Source organism: Anomalospiza imberbis, chromosome 1, assembly GCF_031753505.1.
Source record: "Anomalospiza imberbis isolate Cuckoo-Finch-1a 21T00152 chromosome 1, ASM3175350v1, whole genome shotgun sequence".
Classification (NCBI taxonomy): domain Eukaryota; kingdom Metazoa; phylum Chordata; class Aves; order Passeriformes; family Viduidae; genus Anomalospiza; species Anomalospiza imberbis.
Genome location: NC_089681.1, coordinates 113,341,378 through 113,357,232, shown reverse-complemented (window position 1 = coordinate 113,357,232; position 15,855 = coordinate 113,341,378). Strand labels below are relative to the sequence as shown.

General features: G+C 40.3%; 1 protein-coding gene and 1 long non-coding RNA gene across 14 annotated transcripts in view; one reads left to right on the top strand and one right to left on the bottom strand.

Moving 5' to 3' along the window:
- The window catches only part of RARB (retinoic acid receptor beta), a 320,444-nt gene that overhangs the window by 267,095 nt on the left and 37,494 nt on the right, over positions 1-15,855 (top strand). For 10 of the 13 annotated variants that reach the window (XM_068206791.1, XM_068206747.1, XM_068206803.1 and 7 more), the window contains one exon: positions 7,669-7,810. In XM_068206791.1, the coding sequence (XP_068062892.1) occupies positions 7,669-7,810 (142 nt within the window). Of the gene's footprint in view, positions 1-7,058; positions 7,266-7,291; positions 7,524-7,668; positions 7,811-15,855 lie in introns of those variants that run through there. The other 3 variants (XM_068206837.1, XM_068206828.1, XM_068206846.1) reach the window with 3 other exon arrangements.
- Positions 10,663-14,289, bottom strand: LOC137483631 (uncharacterized). Its single transcript, XR_011004574.1, has 3 exons — positions 13,887-14,289; positions 13,116-13,223; positions 10,663-11,157 (listed from the first exon to the last, which is right to left on the bottom strand). It is a non-coding gene; the product is annotated as an uncharacterized lncRNA (long non-coding RNA).

Genomic DNA, 15,855 nt, shown 5'->3' with positions numbered 1-15,855 from the left:
AAAATCAGTCATACAATTGCGGGATAACAATTTGAAAAGTCTTCTGTGATACTGTGCTTCCTTACAGGAGGGCAGCTACATAAATGGTTTGGAAAAGTGTCATTCTTTACGAAGAAATACTGCGCTTAATTAATTCTTGCTCCTGGGAGGTCAACCTGGGGCACTCATTATTGTCTTAATTGGTGGTATAAATCCTGAGGCACTGGAGGGGAAGAGAGGAAAAAAAAACTATGAGCAGTTAGCAACCTACAGCCTTTTGGATAAGTGCTAGCCAGTTGTACAACCATCCTAGTGACATTTTATAGTTTTACTGGGTTATAGGTCTGATCCTTCACAAATTAGGTTAAAGGAAATTGATTTGCATAAACAAAAATATAAAACAATAGCAAAATGCAATAATTCATTCCTGAGTTCTCCATTAAACTGTGTGAAATTACTCAGAAAAGCGCTTCTTTGATCTCCTGTTATTTGTATTAAATTATATTCATTACTCTTCCCATCTGGAGTTTCATAGCAGGCCAAAAATCATCCTACAGACACGACTGAAAGGAAGTTAACTGTAACTTTTTAATTATATACATTCCATCTCCTTTTTTTTTCTTAATTTGAAAAAAGCAGATGGAAGCACATGCCAGTGCCTTCCTCTCTGTTTAAATCACTGAAGTGGAGAAGCAGAAAATCTCAGCCATTCTTTCCCCTCACATATTGTTTCAAGGTGATGACTGTTCTGTCTGGAGACTTCGACATGTTTGCTAAAAAGGTCAGGAGTTCAGTGAAAATCAAAATTGTGGAAAAAATACGTGTGTAGTCCTAGGGATGCTGTGGTACCCTCGCTGGAAGAATCCAGTTGTTGCAGATTTGCACTTGATGGAATACATCTCCCCTGTTTTGTTGGTAGCTGCCTCTCTGTCAGCTGGCCAGCAGAAGTGTTTCAAACTCCCCAGAAAATGGGGGATGGTTTTATAGAAGGATGATTTATAGAATGTTTTTTACATTAAACCTAGGTTTGTGGAATCAGAAGATAGTTTGGCAAGGGGCATAATAAAAAATGGTGGGTTTTTTTCAGCCTCACCAGGGGCTAATAGCTAATTGACATTACTAGCCCCATGAAAAGTTTTCTTCAAGCTCTGTCATCAGATTTTGTTTTTCCCTGTGAAGCCCATAAGACCTTTTTCACCTTAGAAACTATTGGGATTTATCAAACATGGCCTGCTCTGTCTTTGCTGGCAAATTTTTTGTATTTGCAGATGAGTATCCCCACTGTGGTAGCCTAGAGAGGAGTGACATGTTCCTCATCTGCTCATCCATGTCCTTTGGGCCCTTATCTGTTTTTAAGAAATGAGAAAACCCTGAGAGATATTTCAAACTTTTCCATTTGTGTAACAACAATGAAAAGATAATAGACCTTTTTTCTTCTTAGTGGATTGCTCTTAAATCCACAGGTCTGTACTTCCATATGCAAGATGTGGGATGGCAGCTGCTTATTTTTATTGCATTTTGAGTTCTGTCAATTAAAAATAATGAAATTCACTGCCACACTGGTTTCAAGAGCAAATTTAGATTTCTTTGGCTATAGAATCTTAGGGCTGATGTTCATCTGCAGAATAAATGGCTAGACAAGCAGAAGTGTGGATGGCAAGCTGGAAATACCAGCCGTGACAGACAAAGCCAGAGCCCCTTCCAGGGCAGGCTGGTGCTGAGCTTCTCCACCACTGGCTGGCTGGCATTTCTAGGTGCTCTCTATCAGCTGCTGACATTTGTTTTTGCAAAGATCTTCCTGTCCTGCCCTGACATACCTCATCAGCACAATTTTCCTGCTTTCTGGCAATGAGCCTTCCTTTACTTATTGTTGTAGCTGCTTCCATTTTGTGCCAGCAGTGGTTTCCAGCCACAATGTCAGGCAATTAATTTGTTTATTCTGCAAGCCATGACTTCCAAAGTGTGATAGACAGTGCAGACATCCTGGAAAAGTGCAGTGCAACTGGGAATAAGCTCATTTGAGCTTCCTTTTAGATACTCTTTGGTAGCTTTCATTACTTGTGGGGTCTCCTGTTCTGGCTGCAGCCGTTTTGCTGTGAGTTTTGTCTGTATGGTATCACTGAACAGCATATGCTGGGTTGTAGATCTTTCGTAAGCCTTTCTATGCAACTCCAGTTGCAGGCTTGCATGTTACCTAGGCCTCCAGAGTAAATATTCCCAGTTAACAAGTAAAAATTGCATGTCTTTGCCCCAGCTTGACCATTGAGCCTACCAGGATTTGGTGAGGCAGGAGTTTTTTGTTCCTTGACTACTGCCACTAGTTGTTAAAAATACTGCAAATTACATTTAGTTCATGCATGTACCTGGGCAATTCCCAGTCACAGAACAAAGCAGTTTTGTGCAGATCCCATCGCTGAGAGATGCCTAAAATGTCTGTTGATGCTCCAGAGAGAGCAAGAATGGGAGCTTCTCTAAATACATTTTACAGGGTTAGCAAGGATAGAGGGTAACTTAAATGATTAAAATAGAGAGACTGAAAAGAGGCCATACATCACAAACATTTGTTTTATAAAAAGTGCACATATTTGCCCAGCCCCTATTTCAGAATAAAGCTAAGTGCAGAGGTTTCAGGTGTGGGGTGGGCTGGATTTTCTTTTCAGTTGTTAGTGGTATTTATCTTTCCTCTCAGAGCTCAGTCAGAGTTTATAAATAACTGATAAACCGTACCATGGAAAAGTCCTTCCTACTTCTTTGTTTCTTTTATGATAAAGTAGCAATATGCTTCACTCAGAAGCTTATTTTGCAAATTTACCAAAGAATGGCCTCTAAATCTGCAGGAGTCATAGCTGGCTGCCTGTATTTGGGGGTAATCAAAGCTGAACCAGATGAACCGAGCAGGCTGTTCAAACAGATTGGACTTGCAATAGCCCTTCTCTGCTGATTACCCTGTCCCTGGCTTGCAGTGCAAGTTTTCAGTTTGTAAGCCCACTATGCCTGCAAATAAGACTTGGCATGCCCTGTGCTGGCAAAACATTTTTAAGACGTTGTGATCAAATGATCCATCTCTTCATGCATGTGCATAACTTGAGCTCTAAATCATCTGCTCTGCCAAAAACAACTGGACAGTGAAGGAGAGGGAGTTGTATAGATTCCCTATCAAATATGTAAGGGTAGCAGTTCATGCTAATTAATCCATAAGACTTCATAGTTTAAACACTTAACTTTGTCTTGAAGGCTCATCCTTAATGAGGTCCTTTGTATTCAGATAGCCAGTGGCATAACAGCATTCAAAATATTACTGAAATAGTTAATATTCTCTGTGGGCATTCTGTTCTGTACTGAGCTCTCAAAGTCTGACTCATTCACAGGCAACTACTGCAAAAGTAAGTAGTGAATGGGTTGAGGTGGTTTCTTCAATGTTGTGTTGAGGTTGGATTGATGAAATAGATTATTTACGTCTATGCAATAGACCTAGGAAGCCAGGTTTGTTTGCTGCTTGATACATATGGTTTCGCGTATCACTCTCTGCTTTCAGTGCAGCAGGTAAGATATCAACACAATTAAAAGTGAAAAATAATCTGTCTGCTCTGCCACTGGTGGATGCTCAGGGAACACACGCTGATACAATAGATTTCTGAATAATTTATACTCAGCATTTTTTCCTTGCACTCGGTAAATGAGGATGCCTAATGTGGCATGATCAGAGTGATACTCTATCTGTCATCCATTAAGATAACAAGATTGGTGGGCCTGGGAGGAACGTAGCATGATACACAGAAAAGATGAGATTAAAAATTGAAGTGTTGGTCCAAAATGTTCACTGTAAAGGATGCTGATAAAAGCAGCTCAGAAAAACAGAATTAATTCAAAACTGTGATTTCCACAAAGCTTTGTCTTCTCTAAAATAAAAACACAAAATCCATGTTCCTTTCAAAAATTGTGGATAAAAGGAATGTTGGAGTAAATCACTGTTCCTGATAGGCCTTCAGTATTTCCCTCTCCTTTAAATTCAAGTACTTTGTAGGTGCTATCAAAAACAATTATGTATGACAGCAATGCTTTATGTCTCACAGAATGGGATTTTTTAAATATTTGTAAGGCTTTTTAAATTACAGAGAAAAAATAATTTGTGATTGTTTTTTGGCACTGGAGTGTCTCATCTCCCATCACAGGGTGATAATTTGGATGGAATGCAAAAATATTTGCATAAAAATGGCTCATCTAAATATTCAGCCAAACAGATTTTGAGGTGACTGTATTACAGTTGATACTGTATTGTTTTCCAAGAGCCAATAGGCACTAGAAGTTGATTAATTTATAAGCAGTGGTGGTTTTCAGCCTCTGAAATTTATGACAACTTCTTAACATCAGGTCACATTTGGATTTTCTTGCTTTTTGAAGAAACTGTTGGGGTTGTGAGATCAAGTGGGAGCCATTTGATAGAAAGCACTTTGAGGAAAACTTAGGCTTGCTTCTGACTTCAGTATTTTTAATGAGAAGGCCACAGTTATTATAGCTGTGCTATTTGGAACCCAGCCTTGAAAGGGTTTAAATGTGCTTTTCGGTTTAACTGGGCAGCAAGCACCTGCTCTGCCATCTCCATGCCCTGCACAATTTTCTTTCACTGCAGAGCTGCAGTTGGGGTTCAAACCCCTGCAGAGGGAAAGAGAGGACACTGTTTTTTTCAGCCCAGATTCAGGAAGTATCTCTGAGCATGACCCTGTTTGCAGTGCCATCCATAACTTGTGGCTGCACTACACCAGGCTTCTGAAGGTGGGTGGGGACACTGAGCCCCCAGTGCCCAGCAAATGATGCTCCTCACCCACCACTGCCTGAACTCCCGTCCCAGCTTGGTTTGGGGTTTGTGTGCAAAGATAATTATAATATTAGTGCCTGTCCAGAGGAAAATTTAAAAATCTAATCTTTTTGATGCTGTATTGCTGAGCTTTTAAAATGAGTTTGTCACAGATGTTACAAGGAATGGTATCCCAATTCTGACTTGGAGAAGAATACTTGTGAGTGGGCACTAATGCATTGTTGAGAACCATGTCCTTAGCTTTGACCAGGACCACATTACACCTTTTTTTCCACCTGAATATTTTGTGTAAACAAGTTTATTTTTATTTATGTTCCTTGAGTAAATCCAGGAAGAAAATCAAATACAGGTGTTAAAAAGTAATTTGTCAAACAGCAGTCAAGGCTTCCATAATTAGTATCCTCCTCTATACCTTTCAGTCTGTGGAGAACATTGCCTGGGGAAGTTAGGCTGATGAGGAAACTGTCTTCATTTCTACCTGGAGATCTGCTGTTTCCAAATTTGTTCTTCTTAAGCCTTTTTTTATTAGTAATGAGTTCATGAATGCTTTATACTTGCTGTCTGCAGTTGGATCACATTTTTCAGCTACACTGTGTGGTCAGGTTTTACTGGTAAGGACTTAGGCAGCCTCCTCTGCTTTCCTTCCTGATGGGCTGTAATTAAACCCTGGCTTATAAGGATGCACACTGTGCATCTATGTATCAGAGCAACTGATCAGTAGGTGCAATTAGCTACTGGTTATATTTTGGTAAAGTACAGATGTATTTGGAGAAGACTGGCTCTTCCCAGTATTGAGTGACTTGTTCATTTGGGCCATTTTGTTTCTTGCCCTGTCAGGCTGGTGGTAGGAAAGTAAGGCCATTGGTGGCTGTGGGTGTTAAATCACCTGCAGCAGCACTGGATCAGGCTGGCGTGGCTGCCATAGAAGTTACCAGTTTTGGCTTGTCCTGCATCTTTCCAGCTAGAAAGTGATGACCAAATAAGCTGTAGAGAGACCCTTGAAACAGCATAGCTCACATTTTCTGCCTGCTGAATTAAACCACAAGAAATGCCTCACTGTTGTTGTTAGCCATATCAGCAATTATCCCAGAACCTGGCATCACAGGGGAATATCAAAGCAAGAAAGGAGTGAATATTGCCATAAATTTTCTTTTTGGCAAGTAAACAAATGTACATACACTTTGCCATACTTACCATTGCAACAATTCAAGCAGTGGTAATGATCAGAAATGTAGAATATAAAATATCAGTGTTTATTGATAACTTGAAAGGTTTTAATTATCCAAACAAATAGCTTTAAATTCTTCTTCTTGGTCCAGCAGCTTAAGGAAAAGATGTGGAGAGTTTTTATTTCCCACTTCAATGGTAGTAATAAATATCTCCTAAATCAGAGGAGCTAACCTCAGGATGAGGCTTGCCTGTGCAAGAGCTGCAGAAAACATTTGCCAGGGGTTACGTGATTAAGGAGTCATTTTTCAGTTCTGAGTGAATCTGAGGTATTTTCATAACATTAGCATCTATAGCACATTGGTTGTGCAAGGAATTTATGACCAGCCCTTACTGCCTGCCCTACCACTCCCTGATCATATAGCCAGAAAGTCTCTCAGTCAGCTCTGAACGATGGGAGTTTTGTCTTTTGAACTGCACACGTATCTCGGTGAGCGCTTCGAGGAGAGCCAGTTTTATAGCTTACCGTGATTGCATCTTTAGATAAATGCATTGTGGGCACAGAGCTATCGTCTGTGGCATCAAGTTTACAGCTTCCCTGTAGGGTGTAAACATGTGGCTGGTTGAAGAGTTTTAACCTCTCAAGCCCTCCAACAAATATTACCATTGCTAACTATTCTTCTGTAATGTTGTGATGTTGACTGAAATTTGACCCTGGTGCTTGCTGAAACCATTTTCAAAATCTGAGTGAGAAGGTTAAATAGTGCTGTCAAATTTCCAAATGTCTGTTGCAGAAATACTTTTCCTGAATATCTGTGGGTTGAGCTCTAAAATGCTTAAAGTAATCCTCTTTTTCTTTTCTTCATTATTATATGATATTATCTAAAGCTTGGGGTTTAGTGAAATTGACTGGGGTTTTGCCTTTTTTCTGTGCCTAACCTTACCATTTATGGCTATTTTTCTCTTTTTTACTTGTTGAAGGAGGAGTTCAGTCAAATGGTGTTCCTTAAGTACAAACCAGACCTCTAGGTTTCTTTAATTTCTGTTCAAGATCATTGTAATTACTTGATTATTTTCACAGCTGTATCTGAGTAAGAAGAAAAGTGCTGTAATTGGCAACTTTTACAAGCTCACAACTCAATAACCTGATACTGGAACTCTTCCACCTGCAGAAGCCTCTTTAATTGCTGTAGGAGTTTCAGCAGTTAAGAGACCTGGGTTTCAAATTATTTCTCTTTTGAGGTGCAGCCTTCAAACTAGAGAGTCTCTGCAGTAACAAAAATAGATGGGACCTCCAGGCTGAGTGAGTCTGTTTGTTATTGGATGAGTGTCTGACTTCCAAGTGAAGATCTGTTAGGAAGGATGTTGTTTACCCAACTCATTACTTGCATTCATAAGCTCAAACAATTTTTAGTTGAGCTTTTTTGTAAAATCTAGGACTTCATTTCCTGAGTGCTCTTACTAGTTCTAGCTTTGTTTATCTTGGCCTTAGGTTGCATTAGATAATTAGTTTTTATTTAGGAGATGAGTCTTATGTTGCAACAAACAGTACTAAATTATAGTAAGACTGAGTCTTTAAAGATGCCATACTCCAGCCATAACTTTGAATTAGTTTAGTTATTTTAAAGCAACATTTGTGCCTGCCTCTATGGTTTATGGAAAGCTCAGAAGCTTATTTGTTTTCTTTTTTTTTTTCTTGTATCCAGGGCTTTTTCCGCAGGAGTATCCAGAAGAACATGGTTTACACATGTCACAGAGATAAAAACTGTGTTATCAATAAAGTTACCAGAAATCGCTGCCAGTACTGCAGACTACAGAAGTGCTTTGAAGTGGGAATGTCCAAAGAATGTAAGTTGTCTCAAAAAAAAGTTATTGTTTGTCATAACCTACATATATGTGGCAGTCCTAAGGGGAAAAAATTATTTTGCAGTTATGTGATTGAAGCCAGTGTCTGCATTCATATGGAGGGAAATGAGTATGAATTTGGTACAGAACTTTAGACCTGTATTTACAGACTTCTGAGTCCTTAACACTGCAGCCTAAAAGTTGTGTGTTCTTACTGCCTGGACCCTCTCTGAAAGGTGAAACGAGCTGGCAAATGCTCTTCTCTAAACATGCAAAGCCAATAAATCTGACTGTGCAAAGCACACCAAAACCCCAAAGGATTTTCCTCTCCCTTATTTTCTAGAAATCTCTGGTTTGCCCTTTAAATTAGCATTTTAAAATGTTTATATAGAAATATGTGATATTTTCTTTTTCCAGTTTATTGATATCCCCATCAAGACTGAAAATATAGCTAAAAAGGCCTTTTTCAGATCCCATGGGGTAATGCTTCTAAAACTTTCTGATTTTTGATTTGATTGATTGCAGTAGCAAAAAAAGTCTCTGGTGTAGTGATCTGTTTGATTGTTGAGGGTTTTTACCTCTATCAGGGATGTCCCTGGTGTGAGTAGGTCAATTCCAGTAATAACCACTACAGAAATTTGCAGTGTGTGCATAAGAGAGGAGGGAAAATTGCCCAAACAGTTCTTAACTTTAACTCACCCACAAGAGTTTCTTGGAGAGAGTTTAAAATCACAGGAAAAGAAAAATTGACGATGATGAAGCATTTATGTCTGAACTGTCATTTAAATCGGTTCTCATCTTCAGCATTTTACATCTTTGAATTGTGTGGGGCATCCCATTAGTTCCCTTCTCTGTACTTGGTCAGGAGATAGAGGTCCTAAAGTTACATTTGTCCCTCCTCACTGTATCCCATTTCTCTCTCCCACCCTCTCTTTCCTCTCAGAGAAAGAGTGTTGAGAAGTGGGGAAAGAGCCAGATACATCCTTTGGACCATTGTGCTGTGTTTCCAGCTTCTTTCATGGAAATGTGAAGTTATGGTTATTGGAAAGTTTCAATCTACTGAGGGAGGTCTTTGGATTTCCATTAATTCAGTGTCTGTGTTGGGTTTTCTAGTTTTCTTGTGTGCCTGAAGTGCACTTATCTGTACTTAGGTATAGATTGTTGGAGTAGAGACTACGCTGGGAGTAAAGGAGAAGGTAGGCTAAATGCAAAGATAGAAGATTGAATGAGGAGGATTTTATTGATAGCTATTTCACTGTACATGAAGTGCACGCAAAGCTTTTTTTTTTCTTTGATAAAAACAATGTGATGTACTTTGGAAGAGAAGAAAAAGCACTTTTCTCACCTGAGGGCTTGTTGGTCTTGAGTTCCTAAGGACTTTACTGCTGATGTGAAATAGTAATCTTATTAAATGCTGTAACGTCACATCGGAGTAGGTTTTGGAAGTATCAGCAGTATTTCTAGCATGTTTACCAAAGTTACTTTGGATAAACTATAAGGACTTACTGCCTTTTAGATGAAGAATTGTTTTTTCCCATAGGGTAGCTGGAGCTTTGCCAGCAGGGATTAAGGTTTTGCTCTGCCTGTTTCCTGGGGTGAACTAAGTGAAATTGCCCTTTGGCAGTTGCCTTTATCTCAAAATTCTACAGACACTGAAAGGGGGATAACAGGTTGGAGGGGGAACAGAGTATCCTGGAGAGAAGTGAGGGATGTCCTCTGGCTGCATTTCTGTAGAAGGCATTTGCAAGGGAACAGAGAAATTATTTTAAATGTCATCAGTTTGAATGCAGTGTGTCTTGTCTTCTGGGTTTAAGAACTAAGTCTGAAGTGATTCTGTGTTATCCCTTCATAAACAGGAGCTTTTCATCTCTTAAGAGATTTGAGAAACTATTTTCTTATCTGACCTTCTTTCATACATATCTCTGGGTTTTAATTCCATTTCTTTAGAAGTTTATGTAAACAAAGGCACATCTGTCATTCAGCTTTTTCTTACCAGATAGAGGTTTTTCTTTTTCCCCCAGTGCCTTATTCACATTTTATTTTTTTGTCTTCTTACAGTTCTGTTATCTTGTAATGTGAAAGCCATGAACAAAGGACAGAAAAAAGTATCAGAGCAATCTCACAGGGAAACAAGCCTACAATGCTCAAACCAATCCCAAATGGAAAAGTTATCATGATGGCACCTGCAAATAGGAACCCCACGGTCTGTTCCCAGGAGCTAAGGAGGAGTAGATGCTGGTTTTCAGTATACAGAGTAATCTGTGCTTAAAAGCTGCAGTCCTGTGTTTATTTGTTCTGTCTTTAAAGGGCATGCAAAAGTACCTGCATATGCAGCTCCCTTTGAGCTTAATGAGTGTTCCTCACAAACATCAGAGGAGAGATGGGAGCTGGGTGCATAGCCAGTGTGATAAGTAAGGGTTTAAGAATGGGGTACAGTGTTTGAAAGAGAAGAGATACTGAGCATTTCTTGTATGCTTTTATCTTGTTTCAGAGAATGAAGTGAGATGATAAAGGAATGCACCAAATTTGCATTTCTTTATACGTTGTTTTGTTTGTGTAGGGGGGAAAAGCGATCTTCGACCCCATTTTTCTCCCCAGATCTGATCAAGAGAGGTCAATAACTACCTCCAGGGCAGGAGTGGAGCTATTTGCCTTGTGATAATATCTGCAAGACCTGCTGAAACTGGATCCCACTATGTAGGGACCATCTTTCAATGCAAAAAGTTTGTGCTCCAGATAGGAAAGACAAAGAGTGTGAGGGGAAACAACTTAGTGATGACTGCCTTATCATCCTACAACAGGACAAAACACAGCTTGAAATAAAACCCTGCCATCTTTAATCAGATACCCTTCCTTCAGAAACTCCGGAGCTTTGTCCCCGAAACCTGAGCTGCAGCTCCTGGTCCAGAGCCTGGAGCCAGTCCCTCCACCAGCACCGCATCAGGTTTGGGCATTGTTATATGGCTGTCCCACCTTAGCTCATGTAGGAGTGCTTAGGGCAGTGTAGGTGCAGCTGAGGCTCTGGATCCCACTCCAAACCACTTCTGTCCTTCATAGTCTCCCAGTCTGTTTGGTGTTTTTAATCGCCACGTAGAGACAAACGGTGATCATGCAAGATTAATTTCTTGCTGCTGCTGAAGCGAGAAGGCTACTAAGGCTTACAGTGGCTCATTATGTGATGGAGAGCCTTAGGAAACTAACCTTTGCCCTTCTATTACGTGATCTCTACGCTGCTGTTGAAGCCCCATCCTCGGCGTGACCCCAGGTGCCAGCCAGCAGTTCGCTGTTGCCTGGATGTGGGCCCTGGGTGCTCGGGAGCTGCCGAGGGGTCACGCGTATGGAACTGCCTCCTGTAATTAAGGGAGCACTCAGGAAGCTGGGCAAAACTCTCACAAGAATGGACTCTTTCAAGCAGGATGCTGCAACAGTCACTTTGTAAGGTGAAGCTTGCTTATAAAGAGAACCTAAACTGGATTTTTTGTAGGGTATAAGGGGCAAGAAAATGCCACAACTTGTGCCACGACTGCCCAGCTTAGCCCAGCAGCTCTTCAACTTCCATCCTTTTTCATAAACTGTGTAGGCTGCAGGGACTGTCACTGTACTGATGATTTTTGGGGTCCTCTCAGACACAGCCCAGCCCACGTACCAGGGTGTGATGCAGAGAAGCCCTCTTTATACTGGCATAAATCTTGTCTGCAGTGAGCTCTAATAGAGCGAAATTATGTTTATAAAGGCACAGAATTGTTCCATATTACTTCAGTGCACTGAAGCAATGTTCAGATTTGCAGATCTGCTTACAATTAACCTCTCTGGAGGGAGGGAGGGAAGGAGGAAGGGAGGGAATGCAGGGAAATTATCATGAAGAGGAGGGAATCTGGTTTCTGTGCTCTGTATTTGTTGGGGATTTTTTAACTTGTCCAGAAATGTCTGTTACTCTTTGTCGCAGACTTGAGTCTTATAATATTTAAATGTTTATGCTTCTTGGAACATGTGATTACATTCTGCTACTGAACAATAAAGTGAATGGATTTACTTATTTTCATTCTGGTTGAAATTGGCAAGCAGGAAACATCAACTTAAGGAGCTGTCATGTTTGTATTTTTTACTTCTGTTTAATTTTTTCAGTCTCCTTAATGAAGCATGATTCCATCTGCAGTGAGTGGCTAAGTGGAGGGCTAGTCTGCGTAGTTGCATTTGAGAAGTTCATGCAGATTTCACTGATATAATTTTAAAGTGAATTAATTAGAATGCATGCAGTCTTTATTTAGATGTTAGTCAGAACTGAACTGGGGTTGTTTTATTCTTTTTAGCCAGCAGGAAGCTCTGGATTTAGGAATTGTTTCTTCTTTGCTACAGGCTAGATTTTTAACTGGATGCCTAAATACCACACAGTGGCTGGGGGCTTTTTCAAAAATTCCAGAGTAGTTGCCTTGCCTGTTAACTTGCTTTCTCGAGAGGCAGGAGCTAAATATCAGAGTAGAAATCACAAACCCCTGAATTCTGTTCTGGGATTAATTCCTCTCTCTAAACCGTACAAGCTGATTATTCTGTCTTTCCTATCTTGAGAGGTGAAAATTATGTGTTTTCACTGGGGCTGGGAGACCTTGTATTGTAAGTGCTTTGAAAGTAGAAAGATATAAACTGTGAAAATACAATTAAATTAAGAATTGGAGAATATAGGTAGTGGGTAAGCTATGCCCAAGCCATAGAGATCACATATTTTTAATTCTGTTTTTTTAAGGACAGACTGTTTTGGAGATTTTTTTTCAGCTGCTAATCAGATAGGAAATCTTGGATCTTTTTTTTGTTCAGGCTGAAAAATTGGGAACTTTTAAAAGTTAATGCCAAACTTTCAATATCACTGATGGGAAGATTGTTTTAAGATGACAGCAAAGCTAATGGGGAAGGGTCTTCCTGCAACAAAACCCACAGTGCTCTAGTGTCAGCCTGTGCTCTGCCAGTGATGAAGCGCGCTTTGTTATGCTGGGTGGCTGAAAATTATCTACATACAATTAAAATTCTCTTGTAGAGAGCTGGGTTCTACTTGTTGTGCATTGTTTCCCATGGTTAAACAAACATCTTTTGCTTTTCACATCGTTTTTTTGCCTTCAAAGAAGCAGATCTGCTTTTCCTTTCTCCTTTTGGGGTCTGCCTCTTCTGTGTTTTAGCCTTTACCCGTGATTTTCCATAGCTTTCACTTGCCAGCTTTAATGTTTAAAGCAGCGACTTAGATTGAATGTTATTATCCATAATTTACTCTATGTTCTGTGAAGATGGTTATGTAATAGCAGTAATTGCATCAACTCACCTAATGAGCTTTCCCTCCAGTGCCATGTACAGCAGATTAATAGCCCATGAATTCATTTGCAGCTCGTTGTATTTCAGAAAAGTATTTCAGGCAGCAATTAATAAACTGCTAAAGAAAATAACATTAAAAATGATTTTTTTTTTATTATGTTAACTCTCCAGCTGAACAATTTATTGGCACGTTTCATGATGCGGCTAAGTAAATTCTCTCCTAATTCCTCAAGCAGAGTGTGATTAGTGAACCCTGCTCAGCTCAAGACTGTCTGGTAATTAGTCTGATCTTTAGATCCTAAAATGTTAGGGAAAAGTAAGAATGGCGTCCTAATGTTCTCTTTTTTCTTCTATTCTTTGCCTTTCAGTCATTATGCAAATAGCTGTAACTTTAAACGGCAGCACACTAGTGCTGCAATTTTTTTTTCCTCCTTTCCTTGCATAGGAGCCTTATAATTGTGTAAGCAAAGAATTGAAGACCTCGGCCAATAAACAACCCCTGGCACTGTTTCTGCCCTGCTTGTTGTGGGCTGCAGTGTCCCATACCTCCCAAGTGGTGGGACAGAGCCCGAAGCAGGGATCCAAGAGAGGTCACGGGGTGCTGCTGCCCTGAGGAAGGTAAACCAGGGGTCAAATGCCACTGGAGAGGGAGATGCCAGGAAAAAGGCATGGAGAGGGAACAGAGAACAGGGAAAGTCCTGTGTTTTGCAGTGTAAAAAGGGATGAGGTGATTGAACCCAACAGGAGCAGAGCAGCAGTGAGATGCCATGGCTGCAACCACCTTTGCCGAGAAAGTGTATGGGGAAAGGGGGAGAAACTGCTGCCTGTGGCCAAACTTGCCAGGCTGCTCTAGAATTACTGTTTCCATGCTTTTTCTTTTGGTTGCTGCTAGTGTTTGGGGATTTTTTTTAATTGAATATCAAGTTTTTCATGTTTTACATAATTTCTTTTTCAAAAGAAACAGTTATCTTCCTGCCACTACCATCCCTACTCTCCCAGTTGAAAAGAACTTAGCTTGTCTTCAAAAGTAGTAAAATATGTATTTTAAAATATTTTCCCTCATTTTGGGCTCTTGAGGATTGAGTAAGCATAAAGGGAATTCCTTCAATAAGCTCATACAGAGATTGATTACATGTCCTCAGCTGGAAGTTACATTAAGACTTATTCACTAAGGTATAGCTACCGTTGTGAACTTTTCAACACTCTCTGCTGTCTCTATGACAACACAGATCCTGGCAGAAGTTACCAGGGCTCGTGTGCTCTCTGCAGCCTTTGTCTGCATCCATCAGTCCTAGTCCTCGATGACTGTAAATGTGTGTCTTTCTTACATTTTTGCTTAACAAGGTGTTTTATTAAATTTGTGACACTTCTAAAGTTATTACACTAATCATTTGTACTGCCATACGCAACCATGCTCTAAAAAAGATATGCTTTATAAAAGGACTTTCTGAATGGCTCTCAGTCTTGTCCTGTGGAAGATATTCAGCTGAGTGGCACAGAGTCCTTGTACAAGTAACTTCTTTTTCATTACAGGTGAAACTTAAGGTAACTAGAGGCTGGGAAAAGCATAATGCACACACAGTCTAATTTCTGCCTAGACCTGCAGGGCACTCCAGAGAAGTGCTTGCTACTGTTCAGTGCTCTAGCAAACTGCTCAGTCCTTGCTGAACCCATCCTTATTTTTAAGGAGCCCATAGTGTGTCTGTTGGTGCTTGCAGCTCAGGTTTCTGTGGCAGTCCTGCCATGTGCCACCTTCTGAGGAGATCCTTCTCTGGAGACTGGGGTCTTTCTTGAGAGCAGTTGGCATTGGCAGAGGTCTTACTTTTCATATTTTTGATTTTATACTTTTGGGATGTTTTAGGAATCATCATATGCTTTCTTCTTAATCAGTTTCCCAGTAAAAGGCATTTTGGGCAGATATCTCTTACAAAATCACTTCTCAACATAGATCTTGTTCTTTTTCTGGCCTTTTTCTGTTATTTCTCATCCCCTACTTTGGTTTATAGCATTATTTCAAATTGTACATGTAAAGTCACTGGCTCTATGCATTTGTGTTGTCACTGTAGGTCGCCTTTGCCTCTTCTTCAGTTTAGTGTCCCAGCTGCTTTCATGGCAAGGAAAACCCTGGGTTATCCTTTCTGCCTTGTCCTGTGCCAGGCAATGCTGCTGTAAGAGCAGATGGGAAACCTGGAGGTAGCCAGTCCCTACCCAGTCCTTGCACTCCTAAGAATGATGCTGAGGCCACATTTGCTTTGTCATGCGGACATAACTGCTGAGACCCCAATCCCATGACCTCAAAAGCTTTGTTTCAGAGCTTCCATTCTTCCTTTATGCACTCAGTTCACTGCTTTGTATTCCTCATTCGGATCATTTTGTTGTTTGGGGATGCGGGGTATCTTTGCATCTCTCTTTCTAATTGCCATTGTGCCATGTGGCTTGTGCTTTCTATACTGGCCCTTGTGGTTTCTCTGGTATCTTTTTTCTCCCTTTGAATGCTCTTTTTTTTTCCCCCTAATTTTTTTATTTTGGGATGTTGAATTCAAAGGATGGAGAAATGTCAATGAGATAAATATCAGTCTGGGAATGAGCAAATTGCCAGTGTTCTGGGCCTTGAAGCTAAACATGGCTTATTTGGTTGTCAGGCCAACCTGAAAATGTTATCTGCAGTAGCCAAGGTTCATGAGAAATGCAGTAAATTGTTCCCAAGAGTTCTGGGAAGTCTGAACTGCAGCAACCCGAATGTTCCTGAA